This window comes from Choloepus didactylus, chromosome 2, assembly GCF_015220235.1.
Source record: "Choloepus didactylus isolate mChoDid1 chromosome 2, mChoDid1.pri, whole genome shotgun sequence".
Taxonomy (NCBI): domain Eukaryota; kingdom Metazoa; phylum Chordata; class Mammalia; order Pilosa; family Megalonychidae; genus Choloepus; species Choloepus didactylus.
Genome location: NC_051308.1, coordinates 16224963 through 16251478, shown reverse-complemented (window position 1 = coordinate 16251478; position 26516 = coordinate 16224963). Strand labels below are relative to the sequence as shown.

Here is a 26516-nt window from a genome sequence, read left to right as displayed (position 1 = left end):
ACAAATTCTCTAACAAAACATTATTTTTTAAGAAGCGGTATACACAAAGAGTGAACCTCAATGTGAACTATGCACTTTAGTTACTAATAATATATCAATATTGTTTCATCAATTGTAACAAATATGCCACACTAATGCAAGTTGTTAATTATAGGGGAAAATGGGGCGATGGGGGTAATATGACAGCTCTGTACTTTCTGTGCAATATTTCTAAAAACCTAAAACTGCTCTAAAAATAAGTTTACATTTAAAAAAAAAGGAACTTCTCTCCAAGGCACCCAGCATTGTCTACAGATTCAAGTTTCCAGTCATGCCTCTAGGAGAGTAGTACTTTGGAAGGGTGGTGAGGTTGAAGACTGAGCAGAGGGGCTCCTGTTAGAAGTCAAATCCATAAACACCACAGAGCTCATCCCATGAGCCCAGTATTACCCTGATACCAAAGCCTGCAGACCAAAAACTGTAGTATAATGTAACAGATACATCTGCAGAAGAAAAGACCTGGAGTCAAATCCTAGCCCTCCCACCCCCACCTCGCAGCTTCAAGACTTTAGACAAGGCCCTGAACCGCCCCATGCCTCAAGTCTTTGTCTGCAAATCGGAGATTATACTGGGGCCTGCCACAGAAACTGGTCAGGGAATTAAATGATTAAATGTATGTCAAGTCTCATCACAGTGCCTGGCACATAGTAAGGGCTTCAGAAAAAAAAAAAAAAGAAAGAAAGTGATAAAGATGTCACTGAAGATCTCTCAGGAAGTAGTGAGGAGAACAATGCACAGGGAATTCTTTCATCCTTTCACCTTTTCCAAGAACATGTTAAATCCCCAACGGCCACAGCTAATTTGTGCACACAGTGAGGGACCTAATAAATACATGCTGAATATATGCAATAAAGAGCAACAGAAGAAGAAATCCTTAAAGATTTCACTTTTCAGACTATAGGGACGTATATTAAAGTATCAATAATAGAATGAAGTTGTCTCCTAATTGTCGTAATAACTTGATCTGTTTTCAAGTCACACTGATGCTACTGAAACACAAAACACAGTATTGGAGCTGTCCAGTTAACTGAGGTTGGTGCTGCTCCCATACTGGGCAGGGAGGTAAAGACAGGGATGTGAAATCTCCTGGGATGCGTATTAGAGACTCCAAGGCAACAGATAAATTGCTCACCCAGAACATGAGCTACGAGCTCTCCTTAAAGATTCATGGAGTTCCACTCACCACCATTCTTAGCCTAATCTTCCAGGAAACGTGTGTGTGTGTGTGTGTGTGTGTGTGTGTGTGTGTGTGTGTGTGTCAACCAATGTTATAAAAAGCTGAGTCCAAATGAGATACAGGGACAGGATAAGCACTGGTTGCTAAGAAAGTTCTACAAAGTAGAAAATCTGGCAGATACTGACGAGTCACATGCACCCAATCTATTACCTAGAAGGAAGTTCCAGTTCTAAACAAAGTAACATCAATAAACTACCCACTGCAGTTTAGTGTGAAATACAATCAACATCATCATAACATTCCCACCTAGGGGATATGTGACTGAAATATTAAGGGAGTATAGACAGCAAATGGAGAGAGTATAACAACAGTAAGTCGATCTGAAAGAATTACATGGACAAGTGCAGGAAAAGGAAATCAGTAATAGTTGAGAGCAAGAAAAAATGAATGAAGTGTGGATAAAATCATGGAGAATTAAAGATTGGATTAGAGTAATTCATGACCTCAAGGACTGTCTAATTCATTTCTGGACAATGGGAGCCTGGCACAGTTTCTGGCATATTGTGAGTGCTCAATAAATGTGTATTGGTAGGAAGGATGGATGGATGGATGGATGAAAATGAAACTTAACACGGTTCTGCTATGTTATAAATGAAGCAACTGAGACTCAGAAAGTTCAATGACTTGCTGAAGATTATTCATTCATCAAATCTTATACTGTGATGCCTATATATCCCTTAAGACTATAAGAAATCTATGTAAAAGATGGTATCAGTAGTAGAATTAAATGGTATCACAATTATAAATAATAATTTGGTATATTTTCAAGTCATATTGATGCCACTAAAATATAAAACATACTATTGAAATTGTTCAGTTAACTGATGCTGTTATTAGCAAATTAGCAGATGATTAGTGAAAGGCAGAACTGAAATTAAACTGAAGCTCCTAACTCCTAATCCAAGCTTTTTGCACTATACAGGGATGACTTCAAAAAAAAAAAATGTTTAAAACTGTTTAATTGCAAATTTCAAGCCTGAAAATTCACAGCCAAAGTGGCTGCAGAGAAATAACCACACTAATAATAACGCAAGGATAAAATGGGGGTGGGGGAAAGAGATGTAGGAAGAAAGTAAAACTTCAGATATATATTTAATCAGGCTCTTGGTAAAGTAATAAATTAATTAATAAGGTGAACCAAAGATAAGTTATTAGAGATATGAAAGCTCAGTCTACCAAAGGAAACCCGAGGAAAAACATTTTTGAAATTTTAAAAATGTTTACCTCCAAAAGTTCATATTAGATATATTTTTTCTTCTAAATGAACAAAGATTTCCAATTTGACAGGCAGATGCAAATAAGATATTGCTCTTATAACAATTTAAGTTCAGCTACATAGAGAACTCTGCCACATATGGTTCCCAGGTAGGTAGTTTGGTCTTCATTTATCAAGAGTTTCATCATCACTTCTGGCCCAAAGAGAGCTAAAATGTTTGTTTTGTAGGTCTTAAGAAAAACTCAGAGAAGTGGCATTTAGGTGAGTCTACAGAATATTTTCTCTATCTACTCATTAGGTTCTCAGTCTCATCTTCAAATCATGTTAGATCATAAGAAAATTACATATTAGATCTTCATTAGCTCAAGTCCTTGCTCATTCACCTTCATGATGCTATACTTTAATGTTTCTTAAAATCTAGGGTATCTTAAAATGATCCCTTTAAGTATTGAAAAGTTGCATCTTTTCCTGGACACAGTATACTACTTAAATATTTTAAATTTCAGGGGATTCATAGTCCATCCATGGACTCCTGCTTAAAAGGCATCTCATATTTTTTTTTTCCCAAAAGCGGTTGGTAAAAATCAGATGAAAGCACTTTTGCCTTTATTACAAATCTGTTAGTGAGGACTTTCCATCATGCTCTCACGAAAATTTTCTGTAAGAATTCAACACAGCTTTGCATTCCCAGGACACTTCATGCCTTTAGAGCTGTTTTTTTTTTTTTAAATATTCATTAATTCATGCATTCATCTATTCATTGTTATTGCTTATTTTTTAATTATTTTTTTAATTAGAGAAGTTGTAGGTTTACAGAAAAGTCATGTAAAAAATATAATGTTCCCATATACTCCCTATTATTTGCACTTTGCAATACTGTGGTACCTTTGTTACAATTGATGAAAGAATATTAAATAGTATATTAACTACAGAGCACAGTATTTTTCCCATATACCACCCTATTATTAACACCTTGTAATAGTGTCATACATTTGTTATAATCCATGAAAGAACATTCTTGTACTATTAACCCCCATGCATCGTCCACAACAGGGTTCATTGTGTTTTGAAAAAGATGAATGATTTTTCAACTTTTTTTTGCTCTGGCTACTCGGAAGCTCATCACATCATACTCACAACCAAAATAATTAAATGAACACTTATTATTAGCATTTTTTTCTATCTCAATTTTTAAATTTTTTTGTTAATTGTATTGTTTATAGCCGTTATGTGCATTTTTCCGTTCTCTATTTATTCCCCCCACCCTGCAGAAAGAGACAGATTTTATTCTGCTTCAGTTTTTCTTGAAAGTTTCTTCTAAATATATCTGACAAGTAGGAAAAGAGAATTACTTCTTATATGTACAGAACTTGTAACTCACAGGGCCTCTAAATGTATGCCGTTCCTTAATAGGAGTGAGGTGAATTCCTGAAAGAAACCAACCTGTGGACTCCAGAGTTAAGGAATCTAACACCTTACTCAAGTACATCATACTTCCTTTTATCAGCTATTTCAAGTTCAGTATTATGAGGGAGCCCCAAAATAAATGCAGGATTGCATCTGCATGGACATATAATCTAAAACAAAAGGTACTAACCCAAATCATAATTTGAAAGATGATTCCACTTCCAATTAGCCCCCTTAAATTGCCCCTCTGCCTGCCACTTCCTCCTCTTACTCATGAAAAGGCAAATAAATTTAAACTGGACACAAGTAATCCACTACTTCCTCCAAAATTCAATCCTGCCATTTGATATTCTTATTTTGAATCCTTTTACATATTGTAAGGATCCTCTACACGAAATCCCGACAAGCTCACCAAGCCACAGGCCCTGTCAGATTTTTGTGCTACATCTGCAGTATCTTTTCTACTCAGGCAGCTGGCAGAAAGTGGGAAAATTCATTAACATGCTAATGATATCCTATTTAAAATTCTAGCCCTGATTATTCTGTGATTAAATCTCTCCCCTTGATGTCTGCTTCCTTTATATCTGAGTTACAGTGCAAAATCAACAATATTAATAAAGTACAATACAGATTACCAATTTATACACAAGGGACAGAAAAACAGTTATGTAAATCCCAGGTTTGCCTTTTTTCCTGTAAAGCAGATGTAGCAAACTATTAAAAAGTTACTGATTTTTTTTCATCCCACCCTCCCTTTAAAAAAAAAATTGCAATTCACAATAATTAAAGGTTTATAGTTGATTTCCGTAAGTATTCAGGAGTTGAAAGACAGATTTAGCTTGTCATTCTATTTATCTGCACTTAAAATTGCCCAGAATTGCCCAAAGTGTTCTCCTGAAGCCTTAAGAACAGCTGATAGGAGTTAAAGCATACACCTTCCTTGCTTCTTCCTGGAGACTGTTACTGTGACAAAAGCCAACGGATTCGGTGATGATTTCTGTCTCTCCTTTCTCTTGAGTACTTTCACATATTTCAGCCCATTTCTATCACCATATTGTCCACTGAAATGTAATAAAACTAGGTCAAAGTCTGCATTCTGCCATTTGCTGGGATTTGAACATGTGATAGAGACCCCAATCTGAATATCCTACTCAGACAATTCAAGCAACTCCCATGAAACACTACAGAACTTATCACTGCTCTCATCAAACTGGAAAACAAATGAAGAAGCAAGGGATCGAAGATCTGGCTCTGTAAACCAAATTGAACAAAGAAACGATTAATGTTTCACTTTAAAATCCTGCCCCAATCAATGAGCACATATTTATGGTATATTAGCTATTTTAAAGGCACCATGCTGGACACTGCAGCAAAACAAATGCAACATAAGACACAGTGCCCTGATCTCAGTGGACTTCCCATCTAGCCAAGAAGCAAAATATAATTATATTTTTAATGACCAGCAAAATAAGTTCATCTACAATAAGTTATTAGACATATACTTCACATCAATAAGAGCTCCCTGTACGAGAGGGGCTGCTATTTGTCCCCCAACACTGCCAATCTCCCCTTCCTCTAGGGGAACAGAGCACCTGAATTTTAGCAGAGCACAGGCTGCCTAGGATAAGACATTTCCCAGCCCCCCTTGCAGTTAGCTGCAATCGTACAACAAGATTAAGTCCAAAGGGATAGAAGCAGGGGAGGTGTGCACCGTCCTGAGTGCCCTTAAAGGGGATAAGTTTGCTCCCTTCCTTCCCCTTTCCTCCTTCCTGCGGGCTGGACTGTGGACATAGGTGAGCTGGATGAGCCATCGTGGACCATGCAGTGAATGTCATGAGTTGAGGGACACAGAAGAACAAAATAGAAGTAATCTGGGTCCCTGACAATCATGGAATTATCCATTTACCTTAATGCTGCATTTTGCAACCACTGCTAGAAATCAAAATCTTTTTTTAAAAAATACATATTGCTCATTTCTAAAGTAATTTTTTTTTAATTTTATCTAAGAGTAAGAAGGGTCAGCTACATACACACATATAGCTATATCTTTGTACTTGAGCTCCTGAATTTTTAACTTTCAAATCCCAATAAACGGCAGAATGTGGACTTTGACCTAGTTCTATTACATTTCAATGGACAAAAGCTTCAATTTACTAACAAATTCATTTCTTATTCCTTTGTTTCCCATGCTCCCATCCATCCAAGATTATTAAATTGGTATACCAAAGCCAAGTCACCTCCGATGGGTTAAAAATTTGCTTCAGCCTAAAGCACATGTAAATCAAGATATAGGGAAAAGGGTAGCTGATCAGCAAAATCTAAGCGTAAAACATAAAGAAAGCCTTCACAACAGTAATGAGCTATCTGCAATTTAGAATCATCCATGGTAACAATCTCTCATTCCATTTGTTTATGATTTATTCATCATCTTGAAAATACTTAGTGAAAAGTGACAATGATGAGATTCCGAAAATACTATACAGTCATTTCTTTAAGAGACAATAATCGCTTTTAATAGCCCAAATGTTCAAATGAAAATATTGCCTGAATAAATTTGTTCAAATTTGTTCACATCTTCTTTATTATTAGATATGATCGAGACCCCATTTTGTGCCAAAAATAACATGGTGATGATATGAGAAAAATAATAGTTTTCATTGTTTATACATTAAAAATTGATAGCAAAAAAAAACATTAAAATATGCAATGCTCATTCCTATCATGACTTGATAAACCACACTGTAACATGAGGATGTTGTGATTCCTCAAAATAAGTTACATATTAAGGCTCCAATGTACAGTCTTTAGTTACATATTTGGCAAAAAGAAGGCTTAACTCACAAAAGTAAAAAAAGAAAAAAAAAGACAAGTTCCAAATGAACTTAGGGGTGTTCATTACAAAGATACAGTATCAACTGAACATATTATCTTTGGTTCAAATAACTCTGTGATGAAACCTCTCTCTACATAATTTGACAAACTTTTAAAACAAAATTTATTCATCTTGAAATACACCTAATTTCTGCCAGCTGATTTTATATTTCTTCATTCAGTTTTAAACAGTAACCTTCATTTACTTCAGCTTGTGGAATATTTTTAAAGAGTATTACTTCAAATCTGGCTGCCTCAAATACCCCAGTTTTTTCATATTTCTTCTTAAACATGCAAATTTCTTAAAATATAGTCTTTTATATTTATATTTTTATTTATAGACATTTATTCAGCATCCATGATATGCTGTCCAAGACTTCTGCCCCCCAGCAGCTTTTAGATCCTGGGGGAAATGGAAGGACAAACACATGCACACACACATGTACACTGCAGCACCTTCCTCCTTTACCACATTCAATCTGCACCATTTAATCCCACTATGAGACGGATATTATTCTTCTCATTTTACTGGTGAAGAAACAGTTCCCAGCAACTGATTTATTTTAAATCTGAATTTGTATCTTACTGTTTCACCCTATTGAACAGAAAATGAATCATCAGAAAGCCTTCCCTTTTTTTTTTTTTTTTTTTTTTTTTAAGAAATAAGTTTTCACTGTGCCAGTTTGGGCTGAACCAGCACCTTCTAAGATTATCCCTTAGTGTACAAACCTCAAGGTGACCTCAATTACTCTAACAACTGGAACAGGAAAAGAACACACGAGTACCTTAACCCTTCCATCAAGCAGATACTTTAGCTAAGGCAACATTGGCATCTTCTGTGTCATTTCCTGAGGCAAGAAGCTCTCAGAAAAACTCACACATACAAAAGCCACTTCATGATCTTTTTCCAGTTTTCTCAGAGTCAGCCTGTGTGGGTCTGTGATTGTAGAGGCCGGAAGACAGCCAAGGGGGAAAAGGAAGATAATTGTCAAATAAAAGAAAATGCCCAAGACCTGTGCCAAGAGACAGACTGCTATAAATAATCAGAAGCCCTTTAGCAAATCCGGGTAGAGAAGGGGAAGAAAAAAAACAGACAAGGAAGGGATGTCACATGTGAACAGCAGAGCAAAGCTGACAAGAAATTCCACCCCATTTGCCAAGGCTCCCTCCAAGAAGGGTTACATCTCTATGGTACCTTCACAGTCACATTCACATGAAGCAAAGAATGTCCTGCCTGGCCACAGGACAGTAAATGTAATAAATATTCCATGAGTCAACAATTGTGAACTACTCACCGTAGGCAGTTTCCCTGTGTTCCAATTCTCTTCTCAATCTGTTGTAATCTCCTTTAATACTTTCCAATTTGTTGACATTCCTGGAACTCAGCACCAACAGCTTGCTGAGGAGCCCCTCCAGCCCTTCTCTCTCTGATGTTAACGATCTAATCTCCTCCGTGAGGTCCTTAGCTGTGCAGAAATGGTTTCCTGCAGCACAATGTAGGAGAGATGGAGGGAAAACAAGCTTCATGGCATCCACAAACATGGAAACTTCAGCAGCCGCTAACACACGCTCAGAATAGTTAAAAGGAGACTGGACTTTGTGATTACATACAACTTCTTTAACAACCTCTATGCAGAAACAAAGAAAAACACTCCTTAAGCTGGAAAAACAACTACTTTATCCCCTTATTCTCATTACGTCTGCTTTGGGTTTCATTGGCTAAGTCATGTCCTTGTGAAATTTGATAACACAAAAATTTCCCAGTACAATCCAAGAAAGACCATAAGGTATGACTTCAATCAAATACCCAAATATCAAAGAGGAGTTGCATGATACTAGGGTGGAAAGAGATTGGGTTTTGGAATGTAACTAGACTTAAATTGAAATCCTAGTCCTCATGTTACTCAAACTGTGTGACCTTGAGCAAAGAAATTAGCATAGCTGGGACTAACTTCTTTTAAAATATGATTGTAATAACACCTGCATAATAGATGGGCTACAAGAAGAAACTGAAATTCTGTAAAGCACTGAGTAAAATATACAACAGATTCAGTTTCACAAGATTGCAGAACACAAGGTCAGTATACAAAATTCAATTTCTAAAAACAGCAACAATTGGAAGATGATTTTTAAATGCCACTGATAAGATATTTAAAAACTCAAAATACTTAGATATGAATTGAAAGAAATATGTGCAAGACTCTACACTGAAAACTAATTTTAACTGCTGAAATTAAAGACAACTTAAAAAAATAAAAACATACAATATATACATAGCAGTAGAAGATTCAATATTGCTAAGTTTCAATTTTCCCCAGATTGATCTATTGATTCAACATAATTCCAATAAAAATTTTACAAGGTTCTTTTGTAGAAATTGACAAGCTTATCCTAAAATTTATATGAAAATGTAAAAGACCTAAATAAACCAAAACAATCTGAATAAAAAAACAAAGTTGGAGGGTGTGCCGGTTTGGATATTTTATGCCCCCAAAAGCAGTGTTCTTTAATGCAATCTTGTGAGGGCAGACATTAATCTTTTGATTGAGTGTTTCCATGGAGATGTGACTCAATCAGCTGTGGGCAAGACCTTCGAATAAATTATTTCCATGGAGATATGGACCCTGACAATTCATGGTGGGTCTTACAACCACTGGAGTCCTGTAAGAGAGCTCACAGACAGGTGCTCAGAGCAGCTGAGAGAGACTTTTGGAGAGATGCTTGGGAGCTGACAGAGATACTCAGAGATGCTTGGAGTTGAGGACAGAAGGACATTTGGAGATGCTAAGCTAAGGACACACAGGAGCTGAGAGAGGAGCAGAAACACAACCCATGAGAGGCAGACACCAGCCACATGCCTTCCCAGCTGACAGAGGTGTTCCGGACGCCATCAGCCGATCTTCAGTGAAGGTGTCCTCTTGTTGATGCCTTAGTTTGTACACCCTTATGGCCTTAGGACTGTAGATTTGTAACCAAATAAACCCCCTTTATAAAAACCAATCCATTTCTGGTGTTTTGCATTTTGGCAGCTTTAGAAAACCAGAACAGGGAGGATAAGGGGTATGGGATGTTTTGAATGTTCTTTTTTATTTTTTTTTCTTTATTTTGGAGTAATGAAAATATTCTAAAATTGATTGTGGCAATGAATGCACAACTTTATGATGATACTACGAGCCGAGCCATTGATTGTACACTTTGGATGGATTATATTGTGTATGAATATATCTCAAATAAAATTTCATTTAAAAAAAAGTTGGTGGATCTTAGTATCTGAATGGAGGTATGCTGGGATTCTCTGTATGCGGTTTGTGTTATTTTTGCAACTGTCCTGTAAGTTTGAAATTATTTCAAAATAATTTGTTTTAAATGGCCCTTCTCAGGCTGAACTTAGGGAGTCAGGAGTGGGCATGCCAAACCTTTCTGTCAGGGCCACGTTTTCAAGAGAGACTTAAAAAGTTTGGTAAGCACCAATTGTGCTGCCAGAGATTCAGGGCAGAATATAGCACAGAGTATAGTTTCCTCCTATGAATATTTCAAAGGGAAAAGACCTCTAAAAACCAACTTAAAGAGACTGTATACACAGAAAACCTGTAGAGAAGATTTGCTCGAAATAAGTCCTCAGAGATCCCCACAAATTATCACAAGCTCTAGAGACTAGGACCCTCAATAAAACATGACAGAGATCGTTAATTAAAACCTGGGCCCCCTCCTTGATCCTAACGAATATGGCTTGGGAAAATGCACGGTGACATGTGAAAGTTTTATATATGCAGAATGAGTGTAAATTCCCAAAGAGACGGTTAATATCAAAACCTGAGCCACGATAAAATGCTACACTGCCCTCAGTTAATATTTCATAAGCATGTTGGCCTCAGAGCCAAGACCATGACATAAATCTTGCTTAATGCAGCTCTCCTGGATTACAGAAATTGGTCAAGAGCTCTGTGATGAAAACTCAGAAAAGTAAACCTGATCCTGAAGACAGTGCCATCAGTGACACTGTGACCCCAATCTCCGGAACTCTGCTGGACCCTTTTCTAAATACCACAGAAGGATTTGTATAGAGGTGAATATGCTGCCCTTGTCATCAGTGCTACAAATATGCCTGCCTACTTCTCAGCAAGTGAAAGGCACTTTGTATTCACATATTTTTTAAAGCATCTGTCAAAATATTTTATTCTACAAATAACACAATTAAAAACCTCTAGGTGTATGGCAAAGAGACACTGATTTTAACACTGTTGCTTTTAGTTTCACTTATGTTCAGCATTTCTATATTCAAATACCTACCCCTCAATTTCATAGCACCTTGGGGTAATTTTCATTAGTTATTTCTACACTTGAGGTCTTTATTTGAGTGTCCCCTTTTATAGAACACAGTGTTCTCATTCCACATGTTGTCTCACTTCATGTCTCCCAACAAGCCAGAAATGGGGTCTTACAATGATTGTCCTTGATTTCCAGTTGAAGAAACTGAGACCCAGAGAGTGACCTTCCCAAGGTTACAAAGTTTTGGCGCCCCACGGGTGGTTGCTGAACTTGAACTTGGTCCTTCTGACCTCATGTTAGGTGCTTATTCTATCAAATATAGCTCAATAAGTGAGTTGGTCAGAACAAGGGCACAAAACATCCATAAAGGAAAGGAGCACAGAGTAGGGAGGTGGACAGGGCAGGAGCTGAGTCCTGTGCTCCAAGGAGCTGTTTTGCTGGCACAGTCCCCACCCCTCATTATGCCTTTCTGCCCTGAGACTGTGCCTCACGAGCACAGTACTTCCTGGCCCTGCAGCTATTCCTATTTGAGACATCATCCCAAAATTATCCACTTTTACCTACCGAGATTTGAGCTATACTTCTTTTCTGGAAAAAAAAAAAAAAAAAAAAAGTATATATATATATATATATATATATATATATATATATACAGCCAAAACTTCAGCTTTAAGTCTAAAATCCTGAAAATATTTGAGCCCTGCATCTTTTTTTCCTGCATGACATATAGGGAAAAAAGATAACGAAAGTCAAGCCATCAAAAGGACATGGCAGTACCAGGTCTTTTGAGAAATTCCAAGCGCCATATACACAATTAGGCAAGAGCTAACCTCTGTCACCCCAAAGCCTTGTCCTCTGTTTGAAAAAGTGTACTGGGGCAACCTTGGACTATCTCAACCAAGGGGCAACTAAGGCAGCCCACAGCCACCTTCTACCTCTCCATGGAAGTTACTTTAGCTGGAATTTTCCATTTTCTGTCAGTTTGGTCAATTTCTTTTAGTCACCATAATTTCTTGAGATAGCCAAAAAAGCATTTACAGTGAGCAGAGCACCACAACTGGTTTTGCACATCAAACATCTGAGACAACTACTTCTTTTTTAGAGAAGACGAGGGGAACATAACTCTCTAACATGCAAGATTTTATATAAAATATAAACTGCTCCTCACAGCTTGAGAGAATGCGGAGCCTGGACAAACATCATCTCTAAAAATGCTTACTGGGTCTCTCATCTCCTTCTCCAGCCATTGATCTAAATCATGGGCTTTTTTATGGGGAGAAAGGAAAAAAAAAAAATAAAAAAGCCAAGACAGGATGCATAGGAGTCAGCACTACCAGCCAATATCCTCTCCCTTGGAATGCATTCTTCTGCCATATGTTGAATGACCTCTCCTGGGGCACGTTTTCTCCTGCTTCCCCTACAACTGCAGATATGGCAGCACCCATTGGGTTTGGCCATCAGCACCCACCCTATTTCAGAGCCCAGCATCTGCTGCCCCAAGTCAGAGCAGGCATCAACTGAGCCTCAGGTCCCACCCTTTGGAGATGGGAATGGCCCATTCACATTAGTATGCAATCTTAAGAACCCACTTAATAATTGTTTTAAAATCACTTAGTAAGTTTTCATGGTATATAACAAATGATGATTTCAGTACAAAATACTATTTATTTGAGATATTTCATGAGGGGTTGTATTACAAAGTTAACTTTAAATACTATCTTTAATACCATTAATAATATATAAAGTGGAATTTTTACTTTTCCTCCTTTGACAAGTGAGAAGGCTATTTAATTCACTTTAAATGAATTAAGTAAGAAAAGGATAGCTTCTCCCAAAAAAATGTTTAAATGATATATATTCTTTGGTTTGGGTACTAAATATCCATTCAGATGAAGATGGAAATGTACATAAATGTTCCCAAATTAAAAAATAATAAAGGCTGTTTCATGACTGATGTATAGAATTCTTTAATTTTGTGCATAAAAGAAAATCTACTTTCTCTCTAGAATATTCCTATGTTCCCTTAAACCATTTACTTAAGAAAAAGGATTACAGGCTGCAATTTGTATGCATGTCTCTGCATATAATGCATTTTAGGTATGGACAGCTTTTATTCTTTATAAAAGAAAGGTCAAATGGGATAGAACCATCTTTTTTTTTTTTAGGCTTTTGGATTACCAGAGACATCTTGACACACTATTTAAGAATTTTGATCAGATGTATGCTAATTAAAGATTTAGTGAGATAAATGCTGCATTATTATTTGTATTTTAGGATCCTCATGACATTGCCATATTTTAATATCTATGATTATTTGCCTCCTGTCATTAACCAATGACCCATTTGTCCATGTAGCTATAAACTAAAGGATCTATAAAATAAGAATTTAAACTACTTAAAGCTGGACAATGTTCAAAACCACCATATCTGCCCACAGTGGTCAGCTGAGGAAAAATAAGACCCAATAACACTCAAGCCCACTTGATATACATTCAGAGGTTCTCAAACTATTCTTAGTAGGGGGGAGAGGTGAGATAAAGAGAGAAATTTTTAATAGAAATTTTAAAACATACACAAAAATAAAATAATACAATGACCCTCTATGTACCACCTCCCAATTTTGTTTTGCTGGACTATTTTAAAGCAAATCCCAGATACATAATTTTGCCTGTAAATATTTCAGTAGGTTTCTAACTCATAAATTTTTTAAATCACAACACCAACATTATTATCATCCAGTCTAAGTTCTATTTTATTAGTCTCAAAAATGTTTTTATACTCGGTTTAACCAGAACCTAAATAAGGTTCATGCATTGCATTCCGTTGAAAAGTCTCCAAAGTCTCTTTTAACCTAAAACAGTTACCTCTCTTTTTTATGCTTTGCCATGGTAAGTTGTCCTGCAAAATGTCCTACATTCTGGATTTGGCTGGTTTTATCCACTTGGTGTCATTTAACATGAACTTCCATCTGCCATATTGCCTGCAAACTATATAGGTAGATGAAGTGACTTGGTAAGATACCAGTTTAATGTTTTTGACAAGAAGACTTCATAGATAGTTCTGTGTACATCCTATTAAACCACATCAAGAAGAATACAATGTCTAGTTCTATTCCTTACAGTGATGTTAAGGCTGATCAGTGGGAGACTGTGTGAAGATGGAGGAGTAGGAGGCTCCACCAAAAACAACTATTGAAGTGGCAGGATCTGTCTGAATGAATTACTTTGAACTCCAAAGACTAGTGGAACACTGTGCAGTATCCAGGGAGGAGTGGGAGGAAGAGCCTGGTAACATGCAATAAAATACCGGTGAGTTTCAGCCTCGCTGCAGCAGCTACCACACCACTTTCCCCAGCCTCCTTGCAGTCAGTAATGGGGATCAGACTCCTGGGGCAGCTTGCTGGTTCCAGGGTGGGTCACAAAAACCTAGTCCTCCAAACTCTACGGGTATGGAGATCTCATCTTTGATCAGCTACTTAAGATCACTGTGGGGCCAGCTCTGAGGGCCGCCATTGTGCCAACCCTCTTCTGGCAAAGGCGATAGAGCAATCTTAAAGACAGTAAACTTCCTCAAAACTACAGGAAACAATTAAAGGGCTACAGTAACCAGGTAAGCACTAAATCAAGAAAACCCAGCTTCAAAAGCCAGAGAAGAAGCTCCTGGCACACTTGCTAGGCCCTCCTCAATCCTTTTCACAACACAGGGTACAGCCAGCTTACGCTCCCACTGTGGGTCCCTGGCCCTGTTCCAGAGAGAGCAGAGTGGCCCGTGTGTGCATAGTGGGGCACTTGTGTGTCAGTGCCAAGCTATAGGGTGGAAGTCTGAGAATCTGAGCTAGGGAACATATCTCTGGTTTGCCCTCCCAGAGTGTGTACTGAGGCATGCAGACAGCTGTGACAGTGAAGCAGCTGGGGGCAAAAAAACAAAAAACTACCTGCATTAAGATACTCAAGAAAGCAACCAGGAGGGGAAAGGGGTCTATATCAAAGGGAGCAGAGTATTCAGGGAACTCCTGAAAACTGTAAACAGGGAATTCCTAAGGCCTCCAGCAAGCACATGCCCAGAAACAGACTACTCAACTCCTGCTATGCTCAGGTTCCCATAATAATGAGAGGAACCTGCACTTTCCATTTGCCTTGGGATAATATTCTTTTTTTTTTTTTAATTAAATTCAGTTTTATTGAAATACATTCACACACCATACAATCATCCATGGTATACAATCCACTGTCCACAGTATGATAACATAGTTATGCGTTCATCACAATCTATCTCTGAACATTTTCCTTATATCAGAAAGAACCAGAACAAGAATAAAAAATAAAAGTGAAAAAAGAACACCCAAATCATCCCCCCATCCCACCCTATTTGTCCTTTAGTTTTTATCTCCATTTTTCTACTCATCTATACACTAGATAAAGGGGGTGTGATCCACAAGGTCTTCACAATCACACTGTCACCCCTTGTAATCTACATTATTATATAATTGTCTTCAGGAGTCCAGACTGCTGGGTTGGAGTTTGGTAGTTTCAGGTATTTACTTCTAGCTATTCCAATACATTAAAACCTAAGAGGTGTTATCTATATAGTGCGTAAGAATGTCCACCAGAGTGACCTGTCGACTCCATTTGAAATCTCTCAGCCACTGAAACTATTTCGTCTCATTTTGCATCCCCCTTTTGGTCAAGAAGATACTCTCAGTCCCAGGATGCCAGGTCCACATTCATCCCCGGGAGTCATATTCTGCATTGCCAGGGAGATTTACACCCCTGGGAGTCTGGTCCCACGTAGGGGGGAGGGCAGCGAGTTCGCCTGTCAAGATGGCTCAGTTAGAGAGAGAGCGGGCCACATCTGAGCAACAAAGAGGTACTCAGGGGGAGACTCTTAGGCACCATTACATGCAAGTTTAGACTCTCCTTTGTGGTTGGGGATAATATTCTTGATAAGAGGGTTAGGTTTTAAAGGAAACCTCCACCCAAAGAAGAGTCAATTTGCAAAGACAAAGAAAGGTGCTTTTTGCCTTGGTTTGTTTGTTTTGATTAGCTCCTGGTATTCAAGAAATTCTCTGTGATACCACTAACTGAATAAAACTTAAGGGACAGCTGAGGGACTAAATCTCGGAGTTAATATTTTAAAGTATTAAAATGTAGAACATGCAACCAAAGACTACAAGGCAAAGAAACAGGAAATGATGACCCATCCCAGAAACAAGATAAAAATCCAGAAACCATAAATGAAGAGGACCAGTCTCTCTGGACAGAGACTTTTTTAAAAAAATGATCCTCAATATGCTTAAGGACATAAAGGAAAACATGGTGAAAGAACTAGAAGATATGACATTGAATGAACAACATGGGAATCTCTCCAGAGAAACATTGGACTTGAAGAATGCAATAATGAAATGAAAATTCTCCAGATGGTTCCAGCAGCAAAATGGAGGTGACAAAAGAAAGAATCAGTTATCTTTAAGGCAAGAAAACTGAAATGATTCAAGCTGAGGAGCAGAAAGATAAAAGAATATAAAAGAATGAAGAGAGTCTCAGAGACATTTGTGACACCAGCAAACATACCAATAGGTATAGTATGTGTGTCCCAGAAAGAGAAGAAAGAGAGAAAGGGAGAGAAGGAATATTCAAGGAAATAATGGCAGAAAACTTCCCAAATATAACGAAAGACATGAATATGCAAGTTCAAGAAGCCCAATCAACCCCAAACAGGAAAAACTCAAAAAGAGCCACACCACAACACATAGTAATCAAATTGTCTAATGCCAAACACAAGGAGAGAGTTATGAAAGCTGCAAGAGAAAAGCAACAAGTTATTTACAAGGGAACCCAATAAGATTAGCTACCGATTTCTCACAAGAAGCCATGGAGACAAGAAGGCAGTGGTACAAAATGTTTTAAACTGCTTAAAGAAAACAATTGCCAGCCAAGAATTTTATATCCAGAAAAACTTTCTTTCAAAAATCAGGAAGTAATTATAACATTCCCAGATAAACAAAGCTGAGGGAGTTCATTACCACCAGACCTGCCCTACAAACAATGCTAACGGATGTTTTCAGACAGGAAGGAAAGGACACTGGACAGTAGATCAAAAGAGCATAAAGAAGTAAAGACCTCTAGTAGTGGTAGCCATATGGGGAATTGTAAATTTCAATACTATTGTATTGTATTTTTTTCTATGTAACTCTACTTCTTAATTCTTACAGGTGCCAAAATGCAAATGTATAAAAAGTAATGATAAGTCAATAGTTTTGGCATACAATGCACAAAGATAAAATTTGTAATAAGTACAATAAAAAGAATAGGGGACAGACAGGGAGAGGAGAAGTATACAAGTATGTTATTGAAGACAAATTGGTGTCAAATCAAATATGATTGTTAAATATATAACTCTATGATACCAAAAAAGTAAATATATGAAAATATATTCAGAAAGAAATATGAAAGGATGCAATATGGTTAAAAAAAAAAACATTTAAATTAGAAAGTAGGCATTGATGGGAAAATAGATGGTAAAAAGGTATGACTTACAAACACAAATAGCAAAATGGCAAAAGAAAGTACTGCATTATCAGTAGTTACTTTAAATGTAAACTCTTCAGTCAAAAGGTAGAGACTGGCAGAATGGACGAAAAAGCAAGACCCACCTATGTGCCATTTACAAGAGACTTGCCTTAAATTCAAAAACATTAATAGGCTGAAAATGAAAGGATGGAAAACAAGATATCATGCAAGTAGCAACCAAAATAAAAGTGGGATAGGTAAACTAATATCAACTAAAATAAACTTTAAGTCAAAAACAGTTAACGATGGCAACGAAGATCTTTATATACTGATAAAGGGGTCAATTCAACCAGAAAACATAATTATAAATCTATATGCAACTAACAACAGAGCACCAAAATATAGGAAGCAAATACTGACAAATTTGAAGGAAGAAATACAGAGTTCTATATTAATATAGGAAATTTCAACACACCACTTTTAATAAAGGATAGAAATCTAGACCAAAGATCATTAAGAAAATGGAAGTCTTGAACAATAGTCTAAACCAGCAAGACCAAACACACATACTTAGAACACTTCACCCAAAAGCAAGGGAATTCACATTCTTCTCTGGTGCACATGGATCATTTTCCAGAATAGACCACGTGTTAGGTCACAAAACAAATGTCAATAAATTTTAAAATATTTAAATCATACAATTTATCTTCTTCAACCACAATGGAATGAAGCTATAAATTAATAACATAGGGAGAACTGGGAAATTCAAAATATTTGGAAATTAAACAGCATACTCAAATTCCTAGAAACACACAAATTAACTGTACTGACTCAAGAAAAAATGGAAGCTCTCAAGAAACCAATAACTAGTAAAGAGATTAAATCAATACTCAAACATTTTCCAACAAAGAAAAGCCCAGAACCAGATGGCTTCACAAGGGAATTTTAACAAACATTCCAAGAAGAATTAATACCTACCTGATCAAAGTCTTCTCAGAAAACTGCAGAGGAGGGAACACTCCCTAACTCATTCTATAAGGCTAATATTATCCTCATTAAAAAGCCAGATAGAGATACCACAGCAGAGAAAACTACAGACCAATATCCCTTATAAAAATAGGTGCAAAAATCCTCAACAAAATACTAACAAACCAAATCCAACAGCACATCAAAATTATATACCATGATCAAATAGGATTTATCCCAGGTGTGCAAGTGTGGTTCAATAAAAGAAAATCAATTAATGTAATATATCAAATTAATAAAACAATGGGAAAAAAAAACACCATCTCAGAAGTCTACATTCAAGGGACTGGCTGAGCTGTGGTCCTGTCTGGAGCTCAGGATCTGCTTTCAGGCTCATGTAGTTTTTGGAAGAATTCAGTTCTTTGTGGTTGTAAGTCTGAGGTCCCCATTTGCTTGCTGGCAGCTGGCCAGGGAGACTGATCATAGTTCCTAGCCAGATGGACCCCCCCAAAGGCCCTCTCATGCTTCAAAACTCTCTTGACTGCAGGAAGGGTTTGGGCCACCATAAGGGCCCTTTTAAAACTCCCTTTTGACTAACTCAACTGATTAAGGACCCTAACTACATTTGCAAAATCCCTTTTGTAATGTAGTAACATAGTCACAGGAGTGATATCTTCCAGGTTCCACTCACAATCAGTGGAAGGGGATTCTACAAGGGCAAGAGTCATTGGGGGTCATAGAATTCTGCCTACCACAAAGATCATTTTGTCACTCAAGTCATCAAGTTACCAAAGTTATGAACATACAGAAAATGATGCAAGATTTAGACAGAAAACAGGGCTAAAATAACACCAGTTTGCTGAGGATTATGTAGGATAAAGTCAGGAGAATGCTTTGATTATTTTTAAATGACTGTAATGGGCTAGAAGTCTGGAGAAATGAAGGGCACAGCAAATAAAGTATAATTCAAAATGACCATCTGAAAATAACGTCTCCAGAGAGGGTAAAATCTTACAAAAGAGGGCATTTTATATGTATATATTAACACAAAGCATGAAAAAGTTAGGTCTTTGTAGCCACTTCTATAAGGCAGTTTTTTTCCTCCAGGCCAGTTACAGGAAATGTGATAGAGGACAGCTAAAACTTGGATATTTGTGCCTGACAGCCCAGTGTTCATGCGGAGCTCCTTCTTCCTAGCTGAGTGTCACTGAACAAGTTAATCCATCTTTAAGCCTCAGTCACCTCAACCACAAAATGGGAATGGCGATAAGTACCTCATAGTGTTGTTAAGACAACTGCACGAGATTGGGCATTTAAAAGACAGATGAGAACCTTTAATTTCCTGGAGGACACAAATCAATTATGTAACAACACTGAACTTTACCTGAGCCTTGTGCCCTTGGAAAAGAGTGACAGTCAAGAAACTGCCTCACCTTTTGTGTTCTGGGAAACAGTTTCCTGCAAAGAACCAGCTTCCCCATAGGACTTAGATAACACTCATGATACCTGCCTTGCTTACCTGTGATGAGGCCCAGAAACAGACCCTCCAAATTCCCACTTTTTGCCTCAGAAATGATTAGATGAATTATTTGCACATCATACCCCGACCAATCTGGACAAAATGCCCACTAACTTGACTTGACCAAACTTTGCCTAGGCTCCTCTCCTTCTCCAGGCCCCTGACCTTTGTCCCACCCTTGAGCACTGGGATGCCACCCAACCAGAGAGGCCCCTCCTGAGAATCACTGACCACAGGGAAAATCACGTCCTCACCACCTGTCCATCATGTCACCCCCTCTTCTCACTCTACAACTCCCTGTTCTTTGAAGACTTGTTTACTCCTCCCTATAAAAGAAAAACCCTTCTCTGCCTGACCTTTGAGATGCTTGCCGATCTCACGATCTCACGGTTGGAACCCTCTTCCCATTGACCTAGTTCCCTCCATTTGAATAAAGTCTCTCCTTACCTAAGCCCAGGTTTGTTTTTATTTGACATATGTAAGATGCTACCTATATATAACCGGGTATCTACCAAAGCTTTTTTATAAGAAAAATGAAGTCTATTATTGTAAGGTCATAGTGACTATCAAAATCCCCTGGAATCTTTAAGTTTTCCAATCATCACTTACAGACACCTCCCTGGTTTGGGCTCTCTTACTGTACTCTGTCCTTTAAATTACTTAATATTTTCTTGAGATTTATTCATTATTTTACTAAAATAAAATAATTTTATAGAAGGAAATTTGTATCACTACTATAAATGGAAAACTAGTATCAATTGCTAAAAACAGAAGATAAAGAAAAGCACTAAATTGTGAATAAGTAACGTCAATAACTTCAAGCATTAACTGCAATACAATTCAATTCTGATGCTAATTACCCAGAGTTAGGTCAGATTCCACAGGTTAATGGCCCAATCCTGCTGTCACTTCAGACACAAATTCAGGGGTTCCATGACCACCAGCACTTCTGACCAACTGGTTACAAATTTGGGGGCCCCACTATGCTTTCAGGTTTGATGGTTTGCTAGAATGACTTACAGAACTCAGGAAAGCGCTACATTGATGATAAGAAATAAGAGATACATAGGTGAGGTCTCAGAGAGTCTCAAAGACTAAACTTCCAGGTCCTTTTAATATGGAGTCACAGCACGTCAGCCTCCAGGCACATCAATGTGGATGATCAATCCTGGAAGCTCACTGGTGCTTCAAGTGCCCAAGAGCTTTCATTTGTGCCTCATCATGTAGGCATGATTGATAGAATCAATGCCCACGTGGTTGAAGCTCCATCTTCAACCACTCCCTGGAGGGAGGTCAAGCTGATAAGATGTGGTTCAAAGCCCCAACCATTCTTATCATGGAAAATTCAAAAGATTTAGAGGATATCTCCCAGGAACTGGGGACAAAGACCAGCCAAAGTCCTTATTATACAAATTATTACAGTTTAAATCTATGTCCACATGTTACTTAAAATCTCCTCATGTTCCACTAGTGATCCACACACCAATACTCTGGAGAAACTGATCCAGAATAAACCCTTGAATTTTTTTTTTTTTTTTTTTTACCTAATCATAATTTTTTAAAATAGTTTTATTCACATACCATATAATCCATCCAAAGTATACAATCAATGGCTCTCAGTATAATCACAGAATTGTGCTTTCATTACCCCAATCAATTTTAGGACATTCTCATAGCTCCAAAAATAAAAACCCCATACCCGTTATAGCCCTCTATTATTGACACTTAGCATTGGTGTGGTAAATGTTTACAATTCATATAAGAATATTCCTATATTTATCCTATTAATCACCTTCATCCTCCAAAACAGGGTTCATTCACTGTTCTACAGTCCTTGTTTCATCCCCTAGCTCTCCTTCTAGTGGCATGCGCAACCATAAATTTCCCCTTTCAACCACAATAACACACACAATTCAGCACTGTTAATTACATATAGTAATGTGCAACCAAAATCATATATTTTTTTTTAACAGGACATTCAGGACTCTAGCCTTTTATTTACCAGTTTTCAAAATAATGACTTGTTCACTAGCATTATCTAATGGAGATATATTAGATTTTTGCTTTTGGTATTTTTATGAACCAATAGATTGAAACATTTTTATGTGTTACAAATTATTATCATTGTTAGCCTTAAAGATAAACAAATTGTTCCATCTTTGGTCAATGGAAGTCTCTTAAGTTGGCTTCTAAGTCTTTCTGACATTCTTAGCAGTCTTTGATAGCTTTCTTGGTATCTGTCATGATAAAATGTTCCAAACCCACTTTGCATGTTTCTTCCTGCCATCCTGGAATCGGCCATTTCTCCCAAAAGCCCTGGTTCCTTTTAATGGAAAATAGCATTTCAGAAGCACAATCTGGCTGTTGAGCCCTGGCATGCTCACTACTGCTGAGTTTGCCGTTGTTTCTTGGCCTGTTCAGTGGACACAGCTAGGAATATTTTAAAATACAGTGCATCATAAATTCATGCTGATATTTCCACTTACAGAGTTTTCACTTAAATTCTTGAACCTTACTTCTGTATTTCATTTCTCCCAAGCAGAGGATACAAGTTTTCAATGATACTTACACTGATATAATTTGAATATTACATAGTTAATCATGTTCTTTATTCTACAACACAACCACAACAGTCTCAGAATAGCAATAGAAACACTCCTACCAACAGCATTGTTACAGAAAACAGCTTGCTTATTTATTGATTTATCTTTGCAATTCCTTTGCAGTTCCTCAAATGACTGTCTTTAAGTCATTTGGAATAGTTCCTCTCTATGTGATTATGCCTGCAATTGCATATGTGTTTAGTTTCATTTGTTGCACTTCCTTCTTTTTTTTTTTTTTTATTTTATTGAAATTGTTCACATACCATACAATTATCCAAAGATCCAAAATGCACAATCAATTGCTCATGGTACCATCAGACAGCTGTGCATCCATCACCACAGTTAATTTTTTTTTCCAATTTTTAGAACATTTTCATTACTCCAGAAAAGAAATAAAGACAAAAAAGAAAACTCAGTTCCTCCCATACCCCTAACCACTGCCCCCTCCATTATTGACTCATGGCATTGGTAGAGTGCAATTGTTACTGTTGATGAAAGAATGTTAAAATACTACTAACTGTAGTATATAGTTTGCAATAGGTATACTTTTCTCCCTATATGCCCCTCTATTATTAGCTTCTACTTATACTGTCATACATTTGTTCTAGTTCATGAAAGAGATGTCTAATATTTGTACAGTTAATTATGGACATTGTCCACCACAAGATTCACTGTTTTATACATTCCCATCTTTTAACCTCCAACTTTCCTTCTGGTGACATACGTGACTCTGAGCTTCCCCTTTCCACCACATTCACACACCTTTCAGCACTGAGAGTTATTCTCACAATGACTACCACAATGCTACCATCACCTCTGTCCACTTCCAAACACTTAGGTTCAACCTAGTCAAACATTCTGCTCAAATAAGCAACCACTCCTCATTCTTTAGCGTCATTCTATGTCCTGGTAACTTATATTTCATGTCTCTGTGTTTACATACCATAATTAGTTCATATCAATGAGACCAGGCAATATTTGTCTTTATGTTTCTGACTTATTTCACTCAACGTAGTGCCCTCAAGGTTTCTTAATCAACCCGTTTTTTTAAGATGGTTTTGTTCACCCACCATACTTTCTGTCCTAAGTAAACAATCAATGGTTCCCTGTAGAGTTACATATTTATGTATTCACCACCATCACCACTATCTGTATAAGGACATCTCCATTTCTTCCACAAAGAAGGAGGAAGAGTCATAGAATGTAGAGAGCCAAAAGAAAAAGAAAAAAAAAGAAAGAAAAAAAATGACAGCTAAAGAGCAAAGAAAAGAAAGATAGAATTAAACTAAAGTAGAATAAAAGAGTCAGACAACATCACCAATGCCAAGAGTCCCATACCCCTCCCTTATTTCCCCCTCCTTACAGGCATTTGGCTTTAGTGTACTGCCTTTGTTACATGCAAGGAAGCATAATACAAAGGTTGTGTTAACTATAGTCTCTAGTTTGCATTGACTGTATTTTTCCCCCAATATTCCTATTTTTAACACCTTGCAAGGTTGACGTTCATTTGTTCTCCCTCATATAAAAACATATTTGTACGTTTCATCACAATTGTTAAGCACTCTAGGTTTCACTGAGTTATACAGTCCCAGCCTATCTTTACTCTTTCCTTCTGGTGTCCCACATGCTCCTAACCTTCCTCTTTCAACCATAGTCACAGTCATCTTTGTTCAATGTACTTACATTGCTGTGCTACCATCACCCAAAATTGTGTTTCAGACCTCTCACGTCTGTCTTTTCCTATCTGTCTGTAGTGCTCCCTTTAGTATTTCCTGTAGCGCAGGTATCTTGTTCACAAACTCTGTCATCATTTGTCAGAGAATACTTTAAACTCTCCCTCATATTTGAAGGACAGTTTTGCTGGATATAGGATTCCTGGTTGGTGGTTTTTCTCTTTCAGTATCTTAAATATATCACACCACTTCCTTCTTGCCTCCATGGTTTCTACTGAGAAATCCACATATAGTCTTATCAACTTCCTTTGTATGTGATGGATCGCTTTTCTCTTGCTGCTTTCAGGATTCTGTCTTTGACATTTGATAATCTGATTATTAAAGCATCTTGGTGTAAGTCTATTCAGATATATTCTGTTTGGAGTACGCTGTGTGTCTTGGATCTGTAATTTTATGTCTTTCACAAGAGATGGGAAATTTTCATTGATTATTTCCTCTATTAATGCTTCTGCCCCTTTTCCCTTCTCTTCTCCTTCTGGGGCACCCGTGACACATATATTTGTGCATTTCATGTTGTCATTCAAGTCCCTGAGACATTGCTCATATTTTTCCATTCTTTTCCCTATCTGTTCTTTGTGTGTAGGATTTCAGGTGTCTTGTTCTCCAGTTCCTGAATGTTTTCTTTTGCCTCTTGAGATCTGCTATTGTATGTCTCCACTGTGTTTTTCATTTCTTGTATTGTGCCTTTTATTTCCATATCTTCTGCCAGTTGTTTTTTCAAACTTTCAATTTCTACCCTATGTTCACCCAGTGTTTTCTTTATGGCCTTTGTCTCTTTTATTATATCTTCCCTGAACTTGTTGATTTGGTTTTTGATTTGATTTAACACATCTCTTGGAAAATCTTTAATAGATTGTTTCATTAAAGTGAAACAATATCTCAATTGTATCTTGCCTGAGGTATAAGTTTCCTCCTTTGGGCCATATCTTCATTTTTCCTAGTATAGATTACAGTTTTCTGTTGTCTTCATGATTACCCCAGTCAGATTTTCCCAGACCAGAACGAGTTCAGGTCTCAGAATGGGGTTATATTCAGGGTATATCTTAGAGGAATGACTGACTTTCCTGTGAGGTTTCCAGTTGCTGTGCTTTTCCTAAACTGCCCAGCAGGTGGCGCCTGTCGACCTGTCACTCCCAACTGGTATAAGGAGGTGTGTTTTGGCTTCAGTTTCTGTTTTGGCTGTTTTTCCTCAGGCTCTGGGGTCTGGTTCTGAAGGGAAAGCTGGGCCCCATCTCCTTACTCTTAGGGAAGATACACCCCCTAGGGAGTTATCATCTGCATTTGAATAGTCTCTCTGACTCTATTATCTCTACCCCTGAGTCAGAGTGCTGCCGACTGAAAATGGCTGTGGCTCTCTCTTCTGAGCCCCTCAGGTTGAGAGAGAGAAAAAGGGACAGAAAGCCCTCTTTTGGAGCCAGTAAACAGCCTCCCAGTTTCACTTGTTGGCCAGAGGTAACACCCGGTCTTCTGGGCTCCCCCTCCCAGTACAGATGGGTCTTCTGGGTTCTTTAAGATCAGTCGTCACTAAAAGCCTCTGTCTGCTTGTTGGGGATTTGTAGTTTGAATTCAGCAGTCGACATTTTTTAATTAAAACCCCAGTTGAAGCTCAGCTGAGCTATATTCACTCACTCCACTCAAAGAGTGCTGCTAGTTTCTAGCACAGCGAGGTTTTGCAGCAAAGCCGACCATGGGGGAAGAGGGCTCTCTGCACAGTTCCACAGTGTTTACTTACAGATTTTATGCTGCGATCTCAGGCATTCCTCCCTATCCAGGTTGGTGTATGAAGTGTGGACAGTCATGGTTGTCTCCCAGTAGTTATTCCAGATTATTTACTAGTTGTTCCTTGTTGTTTATTAGTTGTTTCAGGGGATTGACTAAATTCCACTCCTCTCTATGCTGCCATCTTGCCCCTCTCCCATAAACCCTTGACTTTGCCAAGAAACTAAAGTTTGAAGACTCTAGGCCTCCTGCCATTGTTCTGTTATTTAACTGTTTGTTTGTCAATGTTCCTTGGAAACAGGGTAACAGGAGGGCAGATGGCAAGAAAAGATACTGCAAACTGAGGGGAGACCCCCAAAGATGGTCAATCTAATAATCACACAGGGATCTCTGCCTGCCATGGGCAGATCATTCACCAGGTTCCCTCA

General features: G+C 37.7%; 1 protein-coding gene across 3 annotated transcripts in view; it reads right to left on the bottom strand.

The window, feature by feature from the left end:
* DISC1 (DISC1 scaffold protein) overlaps positions 1–26516 on the bottom strand; it is a 403772-nt gene that overhangs the window by 199384 nt on the left and 177872 nt on the right. For all 3 annotated transcript variants that reach the window (XR_005214467.1, XM_037820932.1, XM_037820929.1), the window contains exon 9: positions 8066–8254. Coding sequence is in view for 2 of the 3 variants with exons in the window: in XM_037820932.1 (XP_037676860.1) it covers positions 8066–8254 (189 nt within the window). In the remaining variant the exon portion in view is untranslated. The remainder of the gene's footprint in view (positions 1–8065; positions 8255–26516) is intronic.